Source organism: Nannospalax galili, unplaced genomic scaffold, assembly GCF_000622305.1.
Source record: "Nannospalax galili isolate Female #2095 unplaced genomic scaffold, S.galili_v1.0 scaffold471, whole genome shotgun sequence".
Lineage (NCBI taxonomy): Eukaryota > Metazoa > Chordata > Mammalia > Rodentia > Spalacidae > Nannospalax > Nannospalax galili.
In genome coordinates, this window is record NW_008330333.1 from 938,312 (window position 1) to 962,434 (window position 24,123).

At 46.1% G+C, this 24,123-nt stretch overlaps 1 protein-coding gene across 1 annotated transcript in view; it reads left to right on the plus strand.

The window, feature by feature from the left end:
- The window catches only part of Mmp25 (matrix metallopeptidase 25), a 32,543-nt gene that overhangs the window by 7,655 nt on the left and 765 nt on the right, over positions 1 to 24,123 (plus strand). The window contains exons 2-9 of the mRNA XM_008846727.1: positions 13,706 to 14,021; positions 14,422 to 14,554; positions 16,636 to 16,771; positions 16,869 to 17,158; positions 22,547 to 22,723; positions 22,824 to 22,911; positions 23,558 to 23,640; positions 23,964 to 24,116. Of these exons, the coding sequence (XP_008844949.1) occupies positions 13,706 to 14,021; positions 14,422 to 14,554; positions 16,636 to 16,771; positions 16,869 to 17,158; positions 22,547 to 22,723; positions 22,824 to 22,911; positions 23,558 to 23,640; positions 23,964 to 24,116 (1,376 nt within the window). The remainder of the gene's footprint in view (positions 1 to 13,705; positions 14,022 to 14,421; positions 14,555 to 16,635; positions 16,772 to 16,868; positions 17,159 to 22,546; positions 22,724 to 22,823; positions 22,912 to 23,557; positions 23,641 to 23,963; positions 24,117 to 24,123) is intronic.

Here is a 24,123-nt window from a genome sequence, read left to right on the forward strand (position 1 = left end):
ATTATTTTTATGTGTATGCGTGTATTGCCTGCATGTAGGTAAGTGCACCCGTGTTGTGCAATGCCCGTGGAGGACAAAAGAGGCTGTCAGATCCCCTGGAACTAGAGTTACAGACAGTCGTTAGCTGCCATGTGGGTGCTGGGATTCAAACCCAGGTCTTCTGCAAGAACATTCAGTGTTCTTAACTGCTGAGCCATGTCTCCAGCCCCAAGGTTTCCATTTCTTATCCCCAAGGTATGATGTTAATATCACAACATAAAACAGTATAACTTTAAAAGTCCCACAGTCCTTAAAAAAATACCCAAACACTTTAAAAGTTCAAAGTTTCTTTTAAAAGTCTCTCAACTGTGGGCTCCTGTAAAATTAAAAACAAGTACTGTTTTATTTCAAAGAGAAGAATTAGGCATACTTAAGAAAAGACTTAGTCCAGCAAAGTAGCTCAAGGCTGGACATCTGGGATTTCACTTACGATCTTCTGGGCCACAAAACGTTTTGGCAGCTCCACTTCTCTGTCTCTGTTGTCCACAGCATACACACAGCTCATCTCACAGGCCAGGCTGGCTCCATTCTACACCTGCTGCTGCCCTTAGTGGTTGTTCCATGGTCCTGGCATCTCCAAAGTACTGGGGTCTCCACTGAAACTGAGGCTCTTCTGGCCTCTCAGGATGCAAAGCCTCAGATTCTTTCCATGACCCCTTCAATCCTGGGGGTCTTTGCTGCAATGGAGGCCTTTCCTGGCCTCTCAGGGTGCCAAGCCTCAGCTGCTCTCTGTGACCCTTTTACACTTTCCACATCAGAACCATACAAGAGACTCTTTTGCATGACAAGTCCTGCTTCCAGCTTGAGATTGAGACTTGAGCCCACTCTGGACCACAGCTTCTGTGTGCTGACCCTGAGGAAACACTTCCCAGAAGATTTCACCTCGATGATGCTGGTCTCTTGTTACTCACAGTTGATTTTTCAGCTTCAGCTGACCAGCATCAATTGTCCCAGTAAAACCAAGGTTTCACTTCAGTGGTTCTGGTCTCTTAATCACAGCTGATTCTTCAGCCCCAACCAGTGAGAAACCACAGATTCTCAATTCAAAATATCACACAAACATTCCTGATAATCTTTACTCCCCTTTGAAGCTTCACAGGCCACGCCTCCATTGTCTATTCCTCTTTCAGCAGAACTGTTCCAAGCTCCACAGCAACAGCTTACTAAGCTCTAAACACTCAATGGCTTTTCCAACCCAAAGTTCCAAATGCTTCCACAATCCTCCCAAAAACAACTGGGTCAGTTTGTCACAGCAATAACCCACTCTCTGGTACCAATTTCTGTTCTAGTTTGTCTTCAATTGCAGTGACAAAGCACTCTGACAAGGGGACTCCCTTAGTGATGAACTATGACCCTGGAGACGTAAGCCAAATAAACTCTTTCCTCCCCAAATTGGGCTTGTCAGAGTGTTTTGTCACAGCAATTAAAGGCAAACCAGAACAGTTCTACATGACCTTCCCCTCTGGTTCTCTGTGATTCAAATTTCCATTTCTTTCCTTGACAAGGACAGCAGTCATTGGATGTAGGGCCTGTCCTAAGTCCAGCATGGTCTTACCTTAAGATCCTTAACTTCTGGGGCTGGAGAGATGGCTCAGCAATTAAGAACACTGGTTGTTCTTGAAGAAGACCTGGATTTGAATCCCAGCACCCACATGGCAGCTAACAACTGTCTGTAACTCCAGACCCCTCTTCTGACCTCCTCGGGCATTGCACAACATGGGTGCACTTACTACATGCAGGCAATACATGCATACACATAAAATAAAAATAATAAATAAAATTAAAAAAAAAAAGATCGTTAACTTCTAGCTGCAAACCCCCGACTTCCAAATAAGGTCACGTTCTCAGGTATCTGGGCACAGGATTTGCATATATCATTTTTGGGGCCAAGTTTTCATTACAAAGAATAACATATATAATTAAATCAAAATTTTAAAAGTTTTTAAATTTTGTTTTTCTATTGTGGATTGAGGTAGGGCCTCCAGCACACCAGGCAAATGTCCTGGCATTGAGCCACACCATAGTGTTTTTGTTTGTTTCTTTGAGACAGAGTCTCTAGCCCAGGCCTGCCTAGAACTCCCTATGTAGCTAAGATTGACTTTGAATTTCTGGTCAGCCTGCTTCCGCCTTCTGAGTACTGAGATTACTTGTTTGTGCCACTATTCTTGGTTTATGTGGTCCTGGGGATAGAACTCAGGGCTTCAAGCATGCTAGGCAAACACTCTACTGAATTATATTCCCAGCCCTTGAGTTTTATCTAGTGAGTTTGGACAAAAATAGATCATAGCGGGGCTGGAAAGATGGCTCTGCGGTTGAGAACACTGGTTGTTCTTGCAGAAGACCTAGCTTTGAATCCCAGCACCCACATGGCAACTAACAACTGCCCATAACTCCAGTTCCAAGGGATCTGACAGCCTCTTCTGTCCATGCATGACATGGATGAACTTACCTATATGCAGGCAATACACATAAAATAAAATAAAATAAAATAAATAGATCATAGCATAATTACCCAACCATGATAAATCACCCCCCTAAGTTTCCCATGCCTCTCTGCAATCAATTGGCTAGCATCTGGACTGCTTTTTTTCCCTTTCCTAGAATGCCCAATTAAAGGAAGTCATAGGATGTGGGCCTTTGGGTCTGGCTGTGTATGTGTGTATTGTGTATGTATGCATATGTTTGTGTGGGTGTGTACACATATGTGAGTGTATATGCACATGCTAGAGTGTGCATGTGGAGGCCAGAGGTCAACCCTTTTGTGGGTTTTTTTGGTCTTTTTGAGACAGGGTCTCCCTGTAGTCCCAGCTGTCCTGGAACTCACTATATAGACCAGGCTGGCCTTGAACTCACAGAGATCTACTTGCCTCTGCCTCCTGAGTGCTGGGATTAAAGGCATGCGCCCCCACACCTGGCCTTGTTGAGCTTTGTTTTTTGAGACAGGGTCTCTCACTGAACCTGAAGCTTGCTGATTTAGCTAGAATGGCCAGTGAGCTTCAGGGTCCCCATTGTCTCCACCCCCAGCACTGGGGTTACAGTCTGGTGCCTCAGCTTTTTACAAGGTTCAGGCACTTTACCAAATCTCTTCCTCAGTTCCTAGATCTAGCCTCTTTGACTTACTAGAATGCTCTGACATTCACCCCCATTGCAAGTGTCAGTGGAATCAATAGGTTTGAAAATAGTCATGCTGAAGGAAGTTGCTGGAACTATATGGCAGATGTCTTCTACTTCCCTTCAGACTGTGAATACTGTATAGACAAGCACCCACTCACACCATTCTGTCTAGACCATTGTCTACCTCACCTCCTATCTCCTGAGGACACTGACTTGTTCCTTGAAGTTCCTCAGCACACCTGACAAACTGAACAGTGATAAAATGAATATAATGTCTTCTTAATATAGAGTCCATGTTCAAATATTCCCAGGAATGTCATTTCTTGTTTGTTTGTTTTTGTTTTTGAGACAGGGTCTCTCTGTAGCCCCAGCTGGCCTGGAACTCTGTAGAACAGGCTGGACTCCAGCTCACAAAGATCCACCTGCCTCTGCCTCAAGTGCTGGGTTTAAAGGTGTGCGCCACCACGCCCAGCAGGAACATCATTTCTTACACAATAGGAGGAGACTGAGGCTGAAAGATCTAGTAGATCTTTTCTAGGTAGAAAGATCCCAGTAGTTCAGGGTCAGCCTGGACAACATAGTGAGACACTGTCCTCGCTAAAGCAAAAAAAAAAAAAGCCAAAATTCAGGCTCAGAGTTACACTCTAGATTAACATTTAAAAAAAAATCTCTTTCTCACAGTTTAAGGTTCTTTGTCTCCATCTGTTTTTTCACTTACATTTGGGCAAATTGCTACCTTAATGCTTTCCCTTGCCCTGGAAGAAATTTAAACCTGGAAAGTTCTGGCTAATTCCAAAGGACTCTTACCCCAGTCTCAAGTCCTAAACACAATAAAAGCCCCTCCTTGGTGGATGAATTGGCACATGAAGGAAAATCAGCCTGACAAATGCCAGAAAGAACTGACTATCCACCCACCCTACCTCCCCAACTCCAGGAGGGAGAAACATCTATCTCAGAACACACAGCCTCTAACCTAGACATCTGGTTTCTTATCAGCCTCCTTGTAGATCTGGTTCCTTACCAATCACCTTGCAGAAGATACCTGATTGCCCTGTCAGAACTCCCCATTTCTCCTTCACAGATTCCAGGAAGGATCACGCCTTATAGCTCCCCTATAAATCCCAGACTTTTCTCAACCCAAGGTACAACCTCCATTCCTTGGTTGCTTGCCCCTTGTAGCTGATAAAGCTATTTGCATCTGTTGATGTCTTTATCACATTGCCTTCTTATCTCAAATTCTAACAGCATGCACTTGTAATCCTGACTCTCCAGAGGCAGAAACAGGAGCATTGTCATGAGTTCGAGGCCAGCTACAGAGTAGGCTTCAAATGGAGATTAAGTCTTAAAAAACAACAGGGGAGACTTCTCTGCCCTACAGTAGGGGCCCAGACCTTAGAAGGCTGTCTGAGAGTACCTGGATCTGGCCTCTACCTGGTGGTGAGCTTCCCTAACCCCCTACATTGGGACCACCTACAGTTCATCCCACCACCCCAGGTCTAGGCTTCTCTGCCCTTTAGTAGGGGCCCAGACCTTTGCAGAATGCCTGAGAGTACCTAAATTGGGCCTATCTTTAGTGAGCTTCCCAAATTGTGCTGTGACTGCTTGCTTGTAGTCTAGACCTTAGGAGAAAGCCTGAGAGTACCTGACTGGCACCTGATTTGGGCTTCTGTGGTTGCACCTGAGTAGCTGGACTGAAGCCATCTGTTCCTTCCAATATAAAATCTGAGAGAACCCTAAGCCTAGGCCAACCAGCTTTACATTCCCCAAAGAAAACAACTAAGGCACACCAATAATACAAACAGGAGATGTCAACTCAACAAAGGAAGGTTTGAGTTTCACACCAGAATCATAAACAACAAAAGAAATCCACATGCCAAAATCACAACGGAAAAATAATAATATGGAAAGCCAAAATGATATGTTCCCACCAAACACCATCAGTGCTATAGAAGAGTTCTATAAGGAGAACCCCCTAGAGATAACCAGGACACAGAGTTTAAAAGAACAATCATAAATATGATCAAAGAATTCAATGTGTTTAAAGAACACACAATCAAATCAAAGAACTAAAAGAAGATAGGGATAAACTTCTAATTGAATTCACAAAAGAGATGGAAATATTGAAGAAAACACAGGCTGAAAAGAAAAAGGAAGTGAAAAACTCAATAAAGCAATTTGAAACAACAGGAGAAAGTCTTCCCAACAGAATGAATGAAGTGGAAAACAGAGTATCAAGACTGGGCAAAAAAGTTAAAGAATTGGCCCACTCAAGCAAAGATTATGAAAAAAAACCAAAAACCCACAGGAATGGAATATACAGGAAATGTGGGATGCCATGAAATGAACAAATTTACCCATCACAGGCATAGAGGAAGGAGAAGAATTTCAGGTTAATGGTATTGATCAGATCTTAAACAGGATTGTAGAAAAGAATTTCCCCAATTTAAGGAAAGTATGCTCATACAAATACAAGAAGCACATAAAATACCAAATATACAGGACCAGAAAAGAAACTCCCGATACCATATCATGGTAAAAATGCTAAATGTACAGAACAAAGAAAGAATTCTGAAAGCTGAAAAGGAAAAACAAGTCATATATAAAGGAAAATCCATCAGAATTACAGCTGATTTATCAATGCAAACTTGAAAGCCAGAAGAGTCTGGACCAAAGTATTCCCAGTTCTAAATGACCATAGACACCATGCCAGAATACTTTACTCAGCAAAAATGTCTATTATAGTTGAAGGGGAAAGAAAAAAATCTTCCACAACACAAATAGTCTGAAAGAATACATGTCCACAAAACCAGTCCTTCAAAGAATACGTGAATCAATGCAAAGAATGGAGAAAGGAACAACTATACCCAAGGGGCAACAGAAAGAAACTAAATGAAGGTAATTGTAGAAACACAAAATTAGACCAAGAGTGCAAACAGAAATCAAAATGACCACAACCAACACACATCTTTCAATAATAACTTTAAATATCAATGGACTGAACTCCCCAGTCAAAAGACATAGGCTAGTGAATGGATTAAGAAACAAAATCTGGGGCTGGAGAGATGGCTCAGTGGTTAAGACCACTGACTGTTCTTGTAGAAGACCAGGGTTTGAATCCCAGCACCCACATGGCAGCTAACAACTGTCCTTAACTCCAGTTCCAGGGGATCCAACAGTCTCTTCTGCCTACTTACAGGCAGGCAAAACACACATACACATAAAATAAAAATAATAAAATATTTTTAAAGAAAAAGAAAAAGAAAAAAAGAAACAAAATCCATCCTGTTGTTGTGTGCAAGAAACCCATCTCACCTTCAAGAGCAGGATGTGGTAGCACATGCCTTTAATCCCAGCACTTGGGAGGCAGACGCAGGCAGATCTCTGTGAGTTCAAGGCCAGCCTGGTGTACATAGTGAGTTCCAGGACAGCTGGGGCTACAGGGAGACCCTATCTCAAAAAAAAAAACAAAAAAAAAAAAGTATTCCCTGGAACTAAATGAAAATGATAATACAATACAACAAAACCTCTGGGACACTTTAAAAGCAGTCCTAAGAGGGAAGTTTATAGTTCTAAGTACCTACATTAAAAAAATCAGAAAGAGCACAAATGACTTAACATTGCAACTCAAGATTCTGGAAAGGCATCAGGAGTGATAGTGCATGCCTTTAATCCCAGCACTTGGGAGCAGAGTGAGTTCCAGGCCAACTGAGGCTACAGGGAGACCCTGGCTCAAAAAGATAAAGATTAAAAAAAAAAAAAAAAAAGGAGAGAATTAGAATTCAAGCTATGGAATGGTTACTGCTAGCTGCATTTAGAAAGATTTACAGTGAGAATTAGGAGCAGAAATCAGCAGAAAGATAGAAAAGCTTTGACATCTGCCCAAGGAAGAAGCTAATGAAAAGTTAGGAAACATCACAACAGATACCAAAAAGATCAGAACATTATAAGGGAATACTTTAAAAACCTATGCTTTATTAAATTTGAAAACCCAAAAGAAATGGATGGATATCTAAAATCATGGGAACTACCAAAGCTAAACCAAGAAGAGATCAACAGTTTAAACAGACCCACAACATACAAAGAAATGGAAACAGTAATACAAAACCTCCCAACTAAAAAAGCCCAGGCCCAGATGGATTTACATCAGAATTCTACCAGACAACTAAAGGAGATCTACAACCAATACTATTTAAATTATTCTAAAAAGTAGAAACAGAGGGAGAACTGCCAAATTCCTTCTATGAAACTAGGATCACTCTACGCCAAAACCAGGTAAAGACAAAACCAAAACAGAAAACTATAGACCCATATCCTTAATGAACATAAATACAAAAATTCTCAACAAAATAATTGCAAACTGCATACAGATATAGATTATCTACCATGAACAAATAGGCTTTATTCCAGAGATGCAGGGATGGTTCAAAGTATGTAAGTCAGTAAACGTCATAAATCATATAAATGGACTCAAAGACAAAAATCACATGGTCATCTTAATAGATTCATAAAAGGCCTTTGACAAGATTCAGCTTGCGTTCATGATAAAAGTCCTAAAGGGAATTGGACTGGAAGGAACAAACCTCAACATAATTAAATCTATATATAACAAACCCACAGCCAACGTCATTCTAAATGGAAAAACCTGGAAGCATTCCCATTAAAATCAGGAACCAGATACCAGATAAGGATTTTTTCCACTGTCTCTACTCCTTTTTTTTTTTCTTTTTTTGGTCATTTTGAGACAGGGTCTCCCTGTAGCCCCAGCTGGCCTGGAACTCACAGAAATCCGCCTGTCTTTGCCTCCAGAGTGCTGGAATTGAAGGCGTGCACCACTATGCCTGGCTTTTATCTCCACTCTTTTTTAATGTAGTTTTAATGTAGTGCTTGAAACTTTGTAGATCAATAAGACAAGAGAAGGAAATTAAACGAGTACTAATTGGAAAAGAAGAGATCAAATTATTCCTTTTTGCAGAATGACACTATACCTAAGAGATCCCCAAAATTCCACCAGAAAATCCCTAGAACTGATTAACACTTTCAGTAAAGTGGCATGTTACAAAGTTAATCTACAAAAATCAGTAGCTTTTCTATATACCAATAACAAACAATTGAAGAAAGATACAGGGAAACCCTCCATTCAAAGAATACAGAAAATGCTCCCAGTCACAGTTGCTGCAAAATAAAATATCTTGGAATAAATCTGACCAAAGACACCAAAGATCTCTACAATGGAAATTTTAAATCATTAAAGAAAGAGATTGAGGAAGACACCAGGAGATGGGAGGACCTCCCATGCTCATGGATTGGAAGAATTAATATTGTGAAAACGACCATCCTACCAAAGGCAATATATAGATTCAGTGCAATCCCAATCAAAATCCCTATGACATACTTCACAGAATTAGAAAAAAAATCCTAAAATTCATATGGAAGCACAAAAGTCCCCAAATAACCAAAGCAACCGTGAGTAGAAAGAAAAATGTTGCAGGGGTTACTATGCCAGATCTCAAAGTATACTACAGAGCTATAGTCATAAAAACAGCATGGTACTGGCACAAAAACAGACACATAGATCAGTGGAACATAATTGAAGACCCAAACATGAATATATGCAATTTCAGCCACTTGATATTTGACAAAGGTGCCAAGAACACACAATGGAGGAAAGATAGCATCTTCAACAAATGGTGCTGGCAAAACTGTATCTCCCCCTGTGGAAGAATGAAACTAGACACTTTCTTTCACTTTGAACAAACTCCAAATGGATCAAAGACCTCAATGTGAAACTTGAAACTCTGAAACTGTTAGAAGAAAACATTGGCAGTAACCTACAAGACATAGGTGTAGGAAAAAACTTCCTAAATTGGATATCAGTTGCTCAGTAATTAAAGTCAACAATCAACAAGTGGGACCTCATTTGACTAAAAAGCTTCTGTGCAGCAAAAGAAACAACCAAGAAAGTGAAGAGAAAACCCACAGTGGGAGAAAATCTTCACTAGCGACACATCTGACAGAAGTTTAACATCCAGAATATATAAAGAACTCAAAAAAACAAAGAATCAAGCTGGGCGTGGTGGTGCACGCCTTTAATCCCAGCACTTGGGAAGCAGAGGCAGGTGGATCTCTGTTAGTTCGAGGCCAGCCTGGTCTACATAATGAGTTCCAGGTCAGCTGGGGCTACAGGGAGACCCTGTCTCAAAAAAGACCAAAAAAAAACAAACCAAAACAAAGCAAAAAACAAATAATCAAGAAAACAAATGACCCAGTTAGAAGATAGGCTAAAGATATAAACAGAATTTTCCAAAAGATGAAATAAAGATGGCTAAGAAACATCTTTAAAAGTGTTCAACATTGTTAGTAATTATGGAAATGCAAATTAAAACCACCTTAATATCTCACCTTACCTCAGTCAGACTGGCTAAGATCAAGACAACAAATGATACCAAATGCTGGTGAGGATGTAGATAAGGGAACTGCTCATTCATTGCTGGTGGGATTGCAAACTCATGAAACCTGTATGGAAAGCAGTATGGAGAACTCTTAAAAAACTAAAAATAAACCTACCATATGACCTAGTTATACCACTCCTTGGCATGTACCCAAAGAACTCGTCCTATTGCAGAAATGCTTGTATAACCATGTTTGTTACTGCTTTTTTCACAATAGCTAAGAGATGGAAGCAACATAAGTGTCCTTCAATTGACAAGTGGTTAATGAAAATGTGGTACATTTACACAATTAATTTTACTCAGTGGCAAAGAAAGATGAAATAATGAAAATTTCAGTTAAATGGATGGAACTAGAAACTATTGTACCAAGTGAAGTAACACAGACTCAGAAAAACAAAAGACGTATGTTCTCCCTCATTCATGGATCATGACACCAAATCCTCATATGTGAGTACATATCCTGATGTAACTGTAGGAACCAGGAAAATGGAAGAGAACCAGGGAGGTAAAGGGAAAGAAGGAACCCCAGAGAGAAGAAAGTAGGAGGCAGGTGTTAGTAAGGGGGAAATGTGTAAAGTGGGGGTAGTTAAATGGGAGGGGGAGAGGGAGGACTATACAAAGAACTATGGGGATAAAGGGGAAGAAGGAGCTCAAGAGAAGTGGGACCAGAGCAAAGAGAAATTATCAAGGGAGAAATGGGGAAAATGGGAACATTTTAAATGGGGAGGGTGGGGAGGGAGGATAAGACAGGGAAAGAAAGAGGAGAGATAAATAGTGGCTGGCTAGTATAAAAAATCAGGGAATTGTATTAGTCCAAAAACCTACAAAAAACTACACATACAATATCTCTACATGAGTCTGTGAGTACAGCTGGATACATAACAAGAAACAGTGCCAGGCAGGAGAAACCTTCCTTTGAATTCTTGGCCAGGGTAGTCTAAGAGACTCCCAAAATTACACAGGTTATTGCCACAGCCCTTGAATGCCTCCTAGAACTTGAAGATAAGACCCTATTGCTAAAGACAGGACATACTTTAGACCAGGATTTGCAGGAATGGAGCTGGATCTGACTTGGAAGCCACCTCCCCTGAAGGCTAGTTCTCATAGCCTTGGAGAGCACTACACAAACTGGTAAGGGAGAACATCAATTGATGGTCCAACCCCGGCTTCAAGGCCTAAAAACCACATCAATGACCAGCACAGCAAACACTGGTGCAGTAGTGGTACTTTTTATTTTGGGGGTTTTCAACAGCTACCTAATTGGACTTAAAGCCCTCATGCAACAGAGGGCCAGGAACACAAAAGGTCACAAATGACCAAAACATAGAGAATAAGAGTCAGCAGAGTGTGGGTCCTTGGACAGGACTCCTATATTAAAATCCACCCACACAGGGCTCAGGGACCATTTCAGAAGAGGGGGTGGAAAGAATTTAAGAGCCAGGGAGGAGGTGCATGACCATAGCATAAAGAGTCCTACAGGCTCATGGAACTCTTCTCATATGAACCTATAGCAATAGTGTCAACATGCACAAGACCCAGGCAAACTCAAGCAGACAAAAACCCAGTGCAGAACTATGGAAATGGACAGCAGGCCCCAATCTTAGTTGAGGAATTATTGGCAGCTGATTACTGCTCAATAAGGAAGAGCTGATCTTCTTAAAGGGAGGGACTCTAAATAGGCTGACTAGACTTCATTGGATAAACTTGCACTGAGGGACATCTGGGGACACTAACTTGACATGATAGGCCTTAACACAAATGACAGAATGTATGAATTACAGTGGAGGGACTGTGGGAGGAGGCCTATGGGGAAGGGGGTATAAAGATGATTAAGAAGTTCTGTGTGAAATAAACAAAAATTCAATAAAAAATTAAAAACAAAAATAAAATAGGGAGGCCAGGTGTGGTATCACAGGCATTTAATCTCAGCAGAGGCAGGCAGATCTCTGTGAGTTCCAGGCCAGCCTCTACATAATGAGTGAGCTTCAGGACAGCTGGGGTACAGGGAGACCCTGTTGCAAAAAGTCCAAAAACAAAACAAAACAGAAAACCAGGGGAAGTTGCAGAGATGGCTCAGAAGTTAAGAGCGTTTACTGCTCTGGAAGAGGACCCAAGTTGGGTTCCCAACATTCATGCCAGGCAGCTTATAGCTGCCTGTAACTCCAGCACCTAGGTGACCTGACACCCTCTTCTGTGTTGATACACAAATACACATACACACAGAGAGACTCTAACACATAAGCATAAATTAAATTTAAAAGAAAAAACATACAGACAGAAGCCAGCAAGATGGGTCAGTGGGCAAAGAACTTGTTGCATAAACCGGAAGACTTGAGTTTAAATTCATGTAAATGGATTCTTGGAATCCATGTAAATGTGGAAGGAGAGAATCAACTCACAAAGTTGTCCTCTGACCTCCATACATGCACCGTGACATGTAACTGCCCCCCTCCAATCATCACACAATAATAATAAAATCTTTAAAATGTTTTGAGGGGATGATTTATTACATAACAAATCCCATATTTGCCATCAAACTGGCAAGCTAAAGTTCCAGAATGGCTTGGGGCTGGAAAAATGGCTCAGGGGTTAAGAGTGCTTTCTGTTCTTCCAGACCAAAGTTCGGTTCCCATCACCAGGTTGGTTGGTCACAACTGCCTGGTAAATCCAGTTCCAGGGGGATCTGATGCCCTCCTCTGGCTTCCATGGGCACTAGTACACATGTGGCATACAAATCTTTTTTTTTTTAAAGGATGTTGAAGCCTAATCTCCTGAGAGTGTGTTTTCCTCAAGATATGACCTATAAAGGTGGAATTAGGTTAAAAAGAGGTGGTTAGGGTAAGCCTAATGTCTAGTGTCCCTATAAGGGAGGAGACACACCAGGGATGCCAAGCAACCAGAGAGCACAGCGTGAAGAGACAGTAAGGGTGTGGCTGTCCCTAAATCCAGAAGCCTGGCTGGAGGAGGGGTGGAAGACCATCCTCCTGGCGGCTGGATCTTCCAGAATTGTGAGAAAATGAATTTCCGCTTAAGACATCCAGACTGTGGTATTTGTCTACCGCGCTGCAAAGGAATACAGGATACAAATGTTTTAGTTTGCATCTGCAGCTTGCTCGTCCTGTCCACTATTTATTTTGTCTAAAATGCTGATGGATCTCCCCGCAGCTGCCCCTTCAGGCAACTCTAGAACAAATCTAATACACTCCGCCCCCTTCCTCTCCTACCTCCGGGCCCGAGGTCTTCCTGCAGCTAGATTCCTCCGGGTCATTTTTCACCTGGCCTCCTATCGCTGGTTTCCTCCGGCTCCAAAGGAGGCTTTTGGTCCCCATGTCATAGCCCTCGCCCCTGGGATAGCCTCCCTTCAGCTTCTACTGTCTCCCACGACTGGCACTCGGCAGGGGCTCGAACTTCTTTGGGGAAGTTTTGGGTTTAAACGTCCAGCGCTTGGGGAGGAAGCGTGAGTCTAGGGCTTAGAGGTGGCAGCACCCAAGTGCCGGGGAGCCCAGCCGCGCGCAGCTAGGTGGGTTGGGACAATGATGGGGCAGCGCCGCTGCGCACAGCTGGCTCAGGCTGGGACCCCGCGGGGAAGGGAAGTTTCCTGCCCAGCCTCCTGCTGCCCGGAAATCCCCCAGGCGCTCAGACTGCCGGCGGCCTGGGGTCCGAGGGCTGAGAGGCTGGGATGCATGGGGGTGGGGCCCCGCCCCTCCCCCAGCAGGTCGGGAGGAAGCAGAAGCGAGCCCGGCTCCTGTAGTCCCGCTAGAGCGCGGATCTGAGAAGAGAAACTCAGAGGCGGTGGGAGGTAAAGCCCTAGGACGCATCAGCCCGCTTGCTTCACCGCTGGCTCTTTGAAAGCTCGCAGAGGGTCCTTGCTTTTCTCCTGGCCCGCCCCTTCGCGCTGGACATTGGACAACTTCCCTCGCCGCGCCCTTGGTGCTTATCGGGGTGCGCCCCGCCCCATCCAGCTTTCCACTTGCGGAAAGAAGCCGGGTAAGCTGGCGCAGCGCCTGGGCGGGGACAGCACCTGACGCGGGACACGAGAAGCCACAGTACTGGACCGCTTTACCGGACCTCGGCCTGCTCCTGCGCCCTCTCCACGCTCCCAGCACCCCGATCCCCACCTGGACCCTCGGCTGCTGCTGCTCTGGCCCTGCAGTGCCTCCCGGGAATTTGGACCTCTCCTGCCCACCTCCACTACCCTGTGTTGGGTCCCTCGATCCTCGCCGGGCCCCTGATCTCCTCCCCAAGACCCCCATTGTGACCCGAGTCTGGACCCTTCCAACTGTCCAGGCTGGGCGCGCCATGCGGCCGGGGGCTCTTGGTCTCTGCCTGGCTCTCCAGCTTCAGGTGCTTATGCTCGCTCTACTGGTGCCGCCGGTGTGCGCTCGGAATCCCAGGGCGCAGGATGTGAGCCTGGGCGTGGTGAGCTGGGGTCCCGCAGCTCCTGGGATCTCCGGGAGGTTGGGGAGAGGAAAGGGGGTTGGGCGGACTCCTGGATCTGAGGAAGGAGGGGTATTCAAATGTCCAGAAGAATGGCTGGGGACCTGGATTGTTAAATCTGTCTGGAAGATTGGGGGCAGGGATTTGGAAGTATAGAGAGGAACTCAGATGGGAAGCCAGAGCCTAACCAGCTCAGTCTATAGAATGACTGGCAAAGCCAGGGCTGGAGGGTGGAGACCATGGCCTGTGTGTAGGACCGGGGCGGCATCCGTGGCTTGGGGCTCTGGCTCTGGATTCCCTGGAGAGCAGGATTTCCAGAACGGGGATGAGAAGGGAGAGCCCCATCTTTTATGGCTTCAATCAGTCCCCTCCGATGGCCTAGGACTGGCTGACTCGCTATGGCTACCTGCCGCCGCCGGATCCTGCTCAGGCCCAGCTGCAGAGCGGTGAGAAGCTGCGGGATGCCATCAAAGTCATGCAGAGATTTGCTGGGCTGCCTGAGACAGGCCAAATGGGTAGGTAGCCCCCCACCTGCTGCAGCCCTGCCTCTTTCTCCAGCCTGACCGCGATTCAGCAGTCTTTAAACTGCAGGAAGCGCCTGAATCATAGGAACTATGAAGATGCTGGTCTCAGGCCCCAGCCCTGGAGTCTTCCAGCAACTGTATTCCAGTAACCTGTACTGGTGATCTCACACCCAGGGTGTTTGCTCCCACTGTTGCAGTAGTGGACAGAGCAGATATGCTCCCTGCTGTCAGACAGCTGACATTTGGAGAGAGAAAGAAACACAGATCAAGAATATAAATATGCAAGATGATTTCAGGTAGTGGTGTTTGAAGAAGATAAAATACTAAGAGCTAGTCTCATTAGGGCAGGCCACTTTTTTTATGACAATCTTGCTATGTAGCCCAGGCTAGCCTCGAACTCAAGATCCTCCTGCCTCAGTTGGTGTGTGCTGGGATTCCAGGCCTTCTTCACCACACCCAGCTGGGCAGACCACTCCAAAAGATGTCATTATGATTATGATCTGAGACCACAAATAGTAGGACACGGTCACAGGAAAATGTGCAAGAAAAAGACTGAGTAAATGCAGATGCACTGTGCAGGCGCAAGCTGTCTGCCTGAAGTAAGAGGCAGGCTCAGGGCTTAGGCAAGAACCTCATTGGATGAACTTGAAAGGTGTTTGTTCCAAAGATGATAAAAAAAAAAAAAAAACAACCAAGAGGGGAGGGCTCAAAAGAGGGAAGCAACTTAATCTGACTTGCAGGATTGGTTTTGCTGTTTTATTTTTTTTGGGGGGGGTTTCCTCTTTGTGTTGCCTAGGCTACTTGAACATGTGATCCTCCTGCCTCAGCCTCACTGAGTAGACAGAATTACAGGTGCCATGCCATAGTGCCCAGCTCTGATTTTATCTTAAGTTTCTTCTGTGTGCTGGTGGGGAGTGTGGAGAACAGGAAGGAGTCATTTGCAGATGCTGACCAGCCGTAGGGGTGAAGATGTGGCCTGAAGTTGAATTCAGGGTGTATAATTTGGAGGTAGAGCTGAAGGCTCCCCTGTGGAGTTAAATGAGGAGGCAGAGAACTTGAAGAATCTTCAGTACCTACAGGGGAAGAATTTTTTTTCCCCTGCCCTGTTCATTCTCAGATAGCCTAGAATAGAGTGTGGCATCCCTATCTATGTTCAAGGTTACTGTTTGTCATCTCTATAAATGAAGTGTTGTTTGACCTCAATTTGAAGATGAAGTGACTTCTAGGATTGGGGCAGAGCTGGTAGGTAGATTTAACCTCAGAAGGAATGGCTAGCCAGCTACAGGGGCCAATGACCCCTGCGGGTCTGGTAACTGATTAGTAGCCCATGAGGATATAGAAGAGATGGGCAGCTTTCAGGGGGAGGGCATAACCTTTTGGAGTTCAGGCTTCAAAAGAAAGGGACCAGGTTGGGGAGATGGCCCAGTTGGTAAAGTGCTTGCCTTGAAAGCATGAGGACCTGAGTTCTACCTTCAGAACTCAGGTGACAAAAAGGCCTGGTGGCATGCCCTTGTAATCCCAGATCTGGGGGAGGCAAAGATGGCAGGTCCTTGGGGCTCACTAGGGCCACTGGCCAGCCAGCTTAGCCTAATGGGGGAGTTCTAGACCAAGTGAGAAAACCTGCCTAAAACAACAGCAAACAACAAACTAAAGCCAAACAAACCCAAGGTGGACTGCTAAGGGTGACACTCCTCAAGGTTAACCTCTGATCTCCACATACATGGGCACAAACTTGTACCTCCCTCCCTCACATACAAAAGGAAGGGATCTCACTTCACCTTTGGAATGCCTTTCTCCAGAGTCCACCCACTGGGGCTCAGGGAAGTGGTACAAGAGATCTAGCTTGAGCCTCTAAGTGCCTTCTACAGTGGCCAGTCCACCCAGGACCAGGTAGAGAGGGTGTCTGGCTTGAGCTGGTTTTTACAATGACTGTCTAGATTCAAACCCTAACTGGAGCCTTCTTGAGCCAGTTTTTTAACCTGAGCCTCAGTTTCCCCATATGAGAAGTTAACTGACACCATCATGAAGACAGACTGTCCCATTGCTGACCATGTTCCTGCTGTCTCCCACAGACCGGATAACAATAGCTACCATGCACAAGCCCCGCTGCTCCTTGCCTGACGTGCTCGGGGCTGCAGGGCTGGTCAGGCGGCGACGGAGATATGCTCTAAGTGGCAGCATGTGGAAGAAGCGTACGCTGACATGGAGGTAAATCCTGGTGCCCGTCCCTCCCTTGTGTCTGCTGGCTGGGCCCCAGCCTTACCTGGCTAGCCTGTTCATCCACAGCCAACTGCTCTTTTTTCAGTGTCCAGTCCTTCTCCCAGAGTTCCCCGCTGAGCCAAGAGACTGTTCGGACCCTCATGAGCTACGCCCTGGCTGTCTGGGGCATTGAGTCAGGCCTCACCTTCCAGGAGGTGGATTCTCAGCACCAGGAGCCTGACATCCTCATCAACTTTGCCAGGGCCTATCACCAAGACAGTTACCCTTTCGATGGACCTGGTGGTACCCTGGCTCATGCCTTTTTCCCTGGGGAGCACCCCATCTCCGGGGACACTCACTTCGATGATGAGGAGACCTGGACTTTTGGTTCAAAAGGTAAAACCTCCCATTTTCACAGTGGTCCTCTCCCTGGATCTGTCTGTGCTATAGAACTGGGTTTAAATTAATTGATAGACAAAGGCCATGTCAATCAAGGATCCCTAGAAGAACAGGACCATTAGGTCTGCATGTACAAAGATTTATTCTGGAGCGGGAGGTGTGTTAGCATGCATTGGTTCAATCCCCAGCAGCACAAAAACAAACAAACAGAAAAACAACTTTTTATTTTTATTTTTATGTGCATGAGTGTTATGTAAGTGCACTCGTGTTGTGCAATGCCTGCAGGGGACAGAAGAGGCTGTCACATCCCCTGGAATTGGAGTTACGGACAGTTGTTAGCTGCCCTGTGGGTGCTGGGATTCAAACCCTGGGTCTTCTGCAAGAACAGTCTGTTCTTAACCACTGAAGCAGCCCTCCAGCCCCAGAAAAACAACTTTTAAAGAGATGCACTTTTGTTTTTGAGACCTTGTCTCACTATTGTAGCATAGGCTGGCTTTGAACTTGCTACATAACCCAGGCTGTTTTAAAGAGATTTACTTTAAAGAATTAGTTCATGGGAATTATGAAGACTAGCAAGGTCAACATTTGTAGAGAAGGATGAAACTCCATCAGGATCAACACTGAAACAGAACCCTCTGTATTGGTCTGATTGGATGTGGTCTATCTGCACTGGGGTGGCTTGCTTCCCTGAGAGCAGTCAGCAGTCAACTCTCCAAAATACCTTCATAGCAACATCTGGACTGATGTTTGACCAAACTTCTGGGCACAGTCAAATTGACACAAAGTTAACCACTACAGCAGTCTTTCAAGTGCCCGACTCAGAGCTGGGCCTATGTAAAGAACCCAGCTACCTTTCTGTCCAGCTGTTCAGGCAGAAGAGTGACTGGCAGTTTCTATGCCCACAGTGACATAATTTCCAGAAATCACAGTAGAGGAAGTTCTCAGCTTGAGTTCCCAGAGGAGGTAGCCACCTCGAACTCTTGAGCAGGGAAGGTTCCTGGAAGCAGTGACTGTTTATTTAATATACACGCGAGCTGGCTGAGTGTTATGTAGGTAGACATGCGAGGAGTAACCAAAGGGGGACATGGTTTGGAACATTAGAAGCTGGAAGCTGAAACTGGCATCAGAGGGGACAATGTCAGAAGAGAGAAGGCCCTGAATCACAAAGCCTCTTTAAAAACAAGTGGGAGAATTTGGACAACAGGATTCTGAAAGCAATGGGGGCATATCAAACAGCTTTTTTAAAAAAAATTTATTATTTTTATTTTATGTGTATGCATGTATTGCTGTAGGTAAGTGCACCCGTGTCGTTCAATGCCTGCGAGGACAGAAGAGGCCATCGGATTCCTTGGAACTGGAGTTATGGGCAGTTATTAGGTGCCATATGGTGTTGGGATTCGAACCCAGGTCTTCTGCAAGAGCAACCAGTGTTCTTAACTGCTGAGCCATCTCTCCAGCCCTATTTATTATTTTTATTTTATATGTATGAGTATATGGCTTATATGTGCGTAAGTAGCTGCCATGTGGGTGCTAGGATTTGAACCTGGGTCTTCTGCAAGAACAACCAGTGTTCTTAACCACTGAGCCATCTCTCCAGCCCCTCAAACAGCTTTTTTATTGTAGAAATATTCCTGGATACATGGGGAGATGGAGTAGAGAGAGGCAGGGAGGCAGGAAGTAGCCACAGAATCCAGGTGAGAGATGATGGGGGGTGGTAGTGGAGGGATAGATTTGAGGGAAGTTGGGATGGGCTTAAATTGGGATTGGACTAGTTCCTCTGGTGACAAGTGAGACAAGGAGGTGGGATGACATCCAGGTCCAGCTCAGGGTCCTGGAAGATGGCTACTACTAGTATACATGGGGGAAGGAGGAGTGGGCCAGCAGGTGGTGGATGATGTAGGTTTGGGTGTGGATTTGGAATATGTGCATGTTCTGTTCAAAAGGCTTTAAGCGTTTCGCTCTAGAACTTGGACTCCTAACTCTGTCCCCAGAGGTGGAGCTCCAGATAGAAATTCTTATGTGAGCAATTTCTCAGGGGAAAGGGAAGCAGGAGAGGGCAAGGAGCTGAGCAAGAATGTGGTCTCAGCTGGAGAGAAGCCCGATCCCACGGACATCTACAGTAGAAACAGGCCTAGTGGGGGCCAGCTGTTCCCAGTCCTGTATCGACCAGTCATTTGCCATGGGTTTCTGGGAGAGCCTGAGTGGAGAAGGGGCAGCTAGGGCTGGGGCCTAGGCCCTAGGTATTGACAGCCAGTCACAGACTGCATTTGTGATAGCATGGCAGTGTCCTACAGAACTGGGGTTGGGGATGCAGCCAGCTGAGGATCTTGTGCAGGCTTGGTAAGCATTCTGCCACTGAGCTACATTTTCAGTGCAAGCAGGTTGGTTTCGAAGCTGAATCAACTTGGGTTCCTCCACTTGTAATCTGTACAAATGACTTAACCTCATTGCAGTGTTTCCTCAACTGAAAAATGGACTAAGAATAGTGCCCTCTGGCTATGTGGTTTGTGAACTTTTTACTTGTGGGGACCTGCTGCAGAGTGTTGCTCTCTGCATTGCCAGCTGCTCTCAGAGCTGAGCCTGGGGAGCCGAAGCTTGGTAAGGTTGCCAGGATGAAAGGCAATACAGAGCAATGAAGTTAAGAGGTAGGTGACTGGAGAGGAAGGCATTAAGAGAAGGAGCTGGGCATGGTTGATTGTACATGCCTGTAATCCCAGCATTTGGAGGCAGAGGCAGGGTGATTTCCACAAATTTGCAGACAGCCTGATCTTCATAGTGAGTTCTAGGCCCCCAGCAAGACCCTGTCCCTCCCAGCCCCTGCCCCCAAAGAAACCCCAAACCAAACACAATGGGCCCAGGGAAAAACAAGCTAAAAGATGATGAAGAATAAGAGTGAAGGAGGAAGTGGTCAGCCAAGGCAGCACAGCAAACACATCCAGTGAGTTACATGGCCTGGATTGGGCTTTCTGGGAACAACTGACCTTTTTGTGCTTGCATGCTCCATGGGTGGGGGACGAATCCTAAACTGTAGTGGAGTTGGGTGTGAGAAGGGCAGAGGAAGTGAAGACTGTTTAGGTCACTGACTGAGGAACTTGGCCAAAGATTAAGGGCAGAAAGCAGTGTGATTGGAGGCTTGGGGACCAGGCACAAAGAATGTATCAAGGTGAAATGTTTTGAGCATCTAGAATACCAATGTGCCAGGAAAAAGGAATTGGTGAGTGTGGATGTATGGATAGAAAGAAAGGGATGGATATGGATGCATCACTGGATGGGTGAGTGGAGTGGAATTCTGTCTTTGTCCTAGAGTTGCTGATCCAGGGTCATACAGCACAGGCCAGGAGGCAAGATAGGAGGATGGGGATCATGAAGCTATCTGCCCAGGTGTATGAGAAATGACAGGTTATGCTACATTGCTTGCCTTTTGGTTTGGTTTGATTTGGCTTTAGTTTTTGTTTTCAGAAAGGGTTTTATGTATTGTATCTTGGGCTGGATTCAAACTTGCTATGTAGCAAGTTATCTTCCAAGTGCTGGGATCACAGGCATGTGCCATCACACCAGTTTATATGATGCTGGGGATCAAACCTAGGGCTTCATGCATGCTAGGCAAGCACCTGAGCAACTGAGCTACATCCCAGGCCCTGCCTGTCTTGGTGAAATAGGAAGCACATTTGCCAGCATGTCACCTGAAGGTGGGGACTGAGGCTGTTTCCCGTCTTTGAGGGGCTGTGGACCTGGAACCCAGAGGAGCAAAGGAGTCACCTACTAGGCCAGGGGCAAAGAAGGGAGGTAATAACGAGGACCCTGAACACTGTCCACCAGGACTTCATGGGGTTAACCTGTATGGTTGTGTAATTTCCCCCATTTACATAATGTGAGAAGGGTACAGGAAGGGGTGCCTACCCCGGAAACCCCATGTGGCCCAAAGAGAGATAAGGCAAGGAAGGAGAGAGAAGAAAGAATGATCTGAGACATCAAACTTCCCCCAGTTTCTTAGAAAAAAGGATTTGGAGCGATAGGAAGACTCACGGCCAACATGGAAGTACATAATTCAAGTGCAGTTTGAGAAGATTCATCTCAAGACATGACCTGCCAAAGGGCTGAGGGCAGAGCCAGGAAGACGTTTAGCTTCTATCTCAGCTTTGCCTCTGACTTTGGCAACTCCGTGTTTCAGTTTCCCTTTTGTAAAATGAGGGTAGGAAATACAGCCTTGAGATGCATATGAAGTCAAACATTTGTTATTCTTAGAGTTTGCCTGATATATCGGGCATGGTGGCACACACCTGTGGTCCCAGTTCTTGGGAGGTGGAGGCAGGAGGATTACAGCTGGTTCAAATCCTGCCTGGTCTGCATAAAGAGTTCAAGGCAGCCTGGGCTGTATAGTGAAACCCCAGTCTCAAAAGCAATCTCCCCTCCCCGAGCCCAGTTATTTCACTCTTAGACTCAGCTAGCAGCTAAGGGCAAATTGCTTTTCAATTCACTAGTCATTTCCAATTACCTGGCTGTCAATATCGTTAACCCTGATTAGAAACTTCTACAAAGTAGATCAACATCTTCAGAAATCTATGTCTGGCTCTGTTAACTGTCTCAGTCTCTTCTGGGTAGAGGCTCTCACCTGCTAAAGCCAGAGATCGATGAGGACCAAGCATGAAGAGGTTCTGTCTTGACCCTGGTGGGATCCCTAGGGAAGAAGCTGCAGTGGTGGGAAGAGGCTGGGAGTGAGGCTGGGCGCCAGAGCAGCAGGCTGTGGTCTGAGAGTACATGCTGGGGAGTTCTATATTTTCAGTGAGATGGAGGAAAGCCAACATTGGGGAGGGGCAAGGACCCTGGGGAGGAGGAAAGAGAGGTTGTGGGCAGAGGAGATATGGAGCTGAAGAAAGGACCTGGAGATGTGGACCTGAGGAGGGGTGGGGATGGAAGGAAAGGGGGATGAAGGAGATCCTGGGGTGGGGATGTAGGGGAGCAGGATAGAGGTCTCTGACCATAGGCTGGAATTGGGAGGGGATGCTCCAAGAGCTGGGGTTTCCTAGAGAGAAGTACATGCACCCGGCAACCCAGGTCCTTACCCACCCCCCAGTTTCTATATTCATAGTTCTCCCTTCCTGGGAGGGGTGCTATATCAGGGTAAAGTCACCTTTCTTTTGTTCTTCCTTTGGGTTTCTTTAGCCCTATACCCTAATGTCACCACTGCCAAATAGGGCTACTCAAAAATATTTGCCGAATGGGTAAAGGAATACAGGAACCAGGAAGGGATCAAGGCAGAGCAGGCAGGGTCCCCTCCCTAGGGTCTTCTGACTCTTCCTCTTTTAACTCACAGACCCCAATCCCCAGGCTTCCTTTCCCAATGTGGGGTGGCTTCAGCTCCAACCCTCTGTTCTCTTTCCCTAGATGGTGAAGGAATTGACCTGTTTGCAGTAGCAGTTCATGAGTTTGGCCATGCCCTAGGCCTTGGCCACTCTTCTGCACCCGACTCCATCATGAGGCCCTTTTACCAGGGCCCTGTGGGCGAACCCAACAAATACCGTCTGTCCCAGGATGACCGTGATGGCTTGCAGCAGCTCTATGGTATGGGAGGGGAGATGCCCTGAACCAGCCCCTTGTGTGGCTCCCCTGTGGCCTGTACAGCAGGTCAAGGAAACCCATACCTTTCTGACTCTCCCCACAGGGAAAGTACCCCAAACCCCAAATGACAAACCCACAAGGAAACCCCTGGCTCCTCCTCCTCCCCAGCCTCCAGTCCTGCCCCCTGACAGGTGAGTCCCTATCAGCTGTGATCTTGGGTGACCAGCTCCCTTGATTTAGTGTCCTCCATTAATATGGGGCTGTGGGTGCTGGAGTGGTTAAGAGCACTTGCTGCTCTTCCAGAGTAGAATTTGCTTCCCAGCACCCATTTCAGGTGGTTCACAACCACCTGTAACTCCAGCTCTAGGTGACCTGACACCCTCATATGACCTCCTTGGGTACTCATATATAGGTGGCATACACATAAAAAAATAATCAAGGATGGGGAGATGGCTCAGTCAATAAAGTGATTGCCTTGCAAGCATGAGGACCTGAGTTCAGATCCCCAACACCTATGTGAAAGCAAGATGTGCCTGTAATCCCAGCACTGGGGAGTTGGAATTTGGCAGATCTCTGTAGCTCACTGGCCAGCCAGCTTAGCAGTGAACTCCAGGTTCAGTGAGAGACTCTGTCTCAAAACAAGGTGGAGAGTATCCAAGGAAGACATCTAAAGTTAACTTCTGGCCTGCACATGCATCAGTGTGCAAACATACACGACACCCACGCACCCCCCCCCCCCAGGACACAGGGATGGCAAGAGTCCTGCCTTGTAAGACTGTAGTCAAGAGTAAGGAATGGGAGAGCCCAACCTCCTGCTCACTTTTCGTTTCTCCCCAGCCCCTCCACACCTGTGCCTGATCGATGTGAGGGCAATTTTGATGCCATTGCTAACATCCGGGGGGAAACGTTCTTCTTCAAAGGTAAGTCACTTTGGATGGCTCTTAGATTTGCATAGTGACTCACCCAGTTTGCAAGGTTTCCTGGGAGATGGTACTGTTGGTGTCTTTTGAAAAAAAAAGACCAAGTCCTGGGTAAGCCATGAAATGGTCACCATAGATCTGCTGCGCAGTGTGTTTATATAGATGGATCCTTCCCCTAAGTGTATTTTTGTGGGACAGGAAGAACACAGCTCTCCCGGGAGCCACCCCCAGCCACACACTGGGTTGGCAGGGGGATACGACTGACTGGACAGGATTTCCTACCATATCATAGCCTCATGCCTTGTTCTCTTCTTCCCATGCAGGCCCCTGGTTCTGGCGCCTCCAACCCTCAGGTCAGCTGGTGTCGCCCCGTCCCGCCCGGTTGCACCGCTTCTGGGAGGGGCTGCCCACTCACGTGCAGGTCATCCAAGCTGCCTATGCCAGACCCGGAGACGGCCGAATAATCCTCTTCAGTGGTGAGTA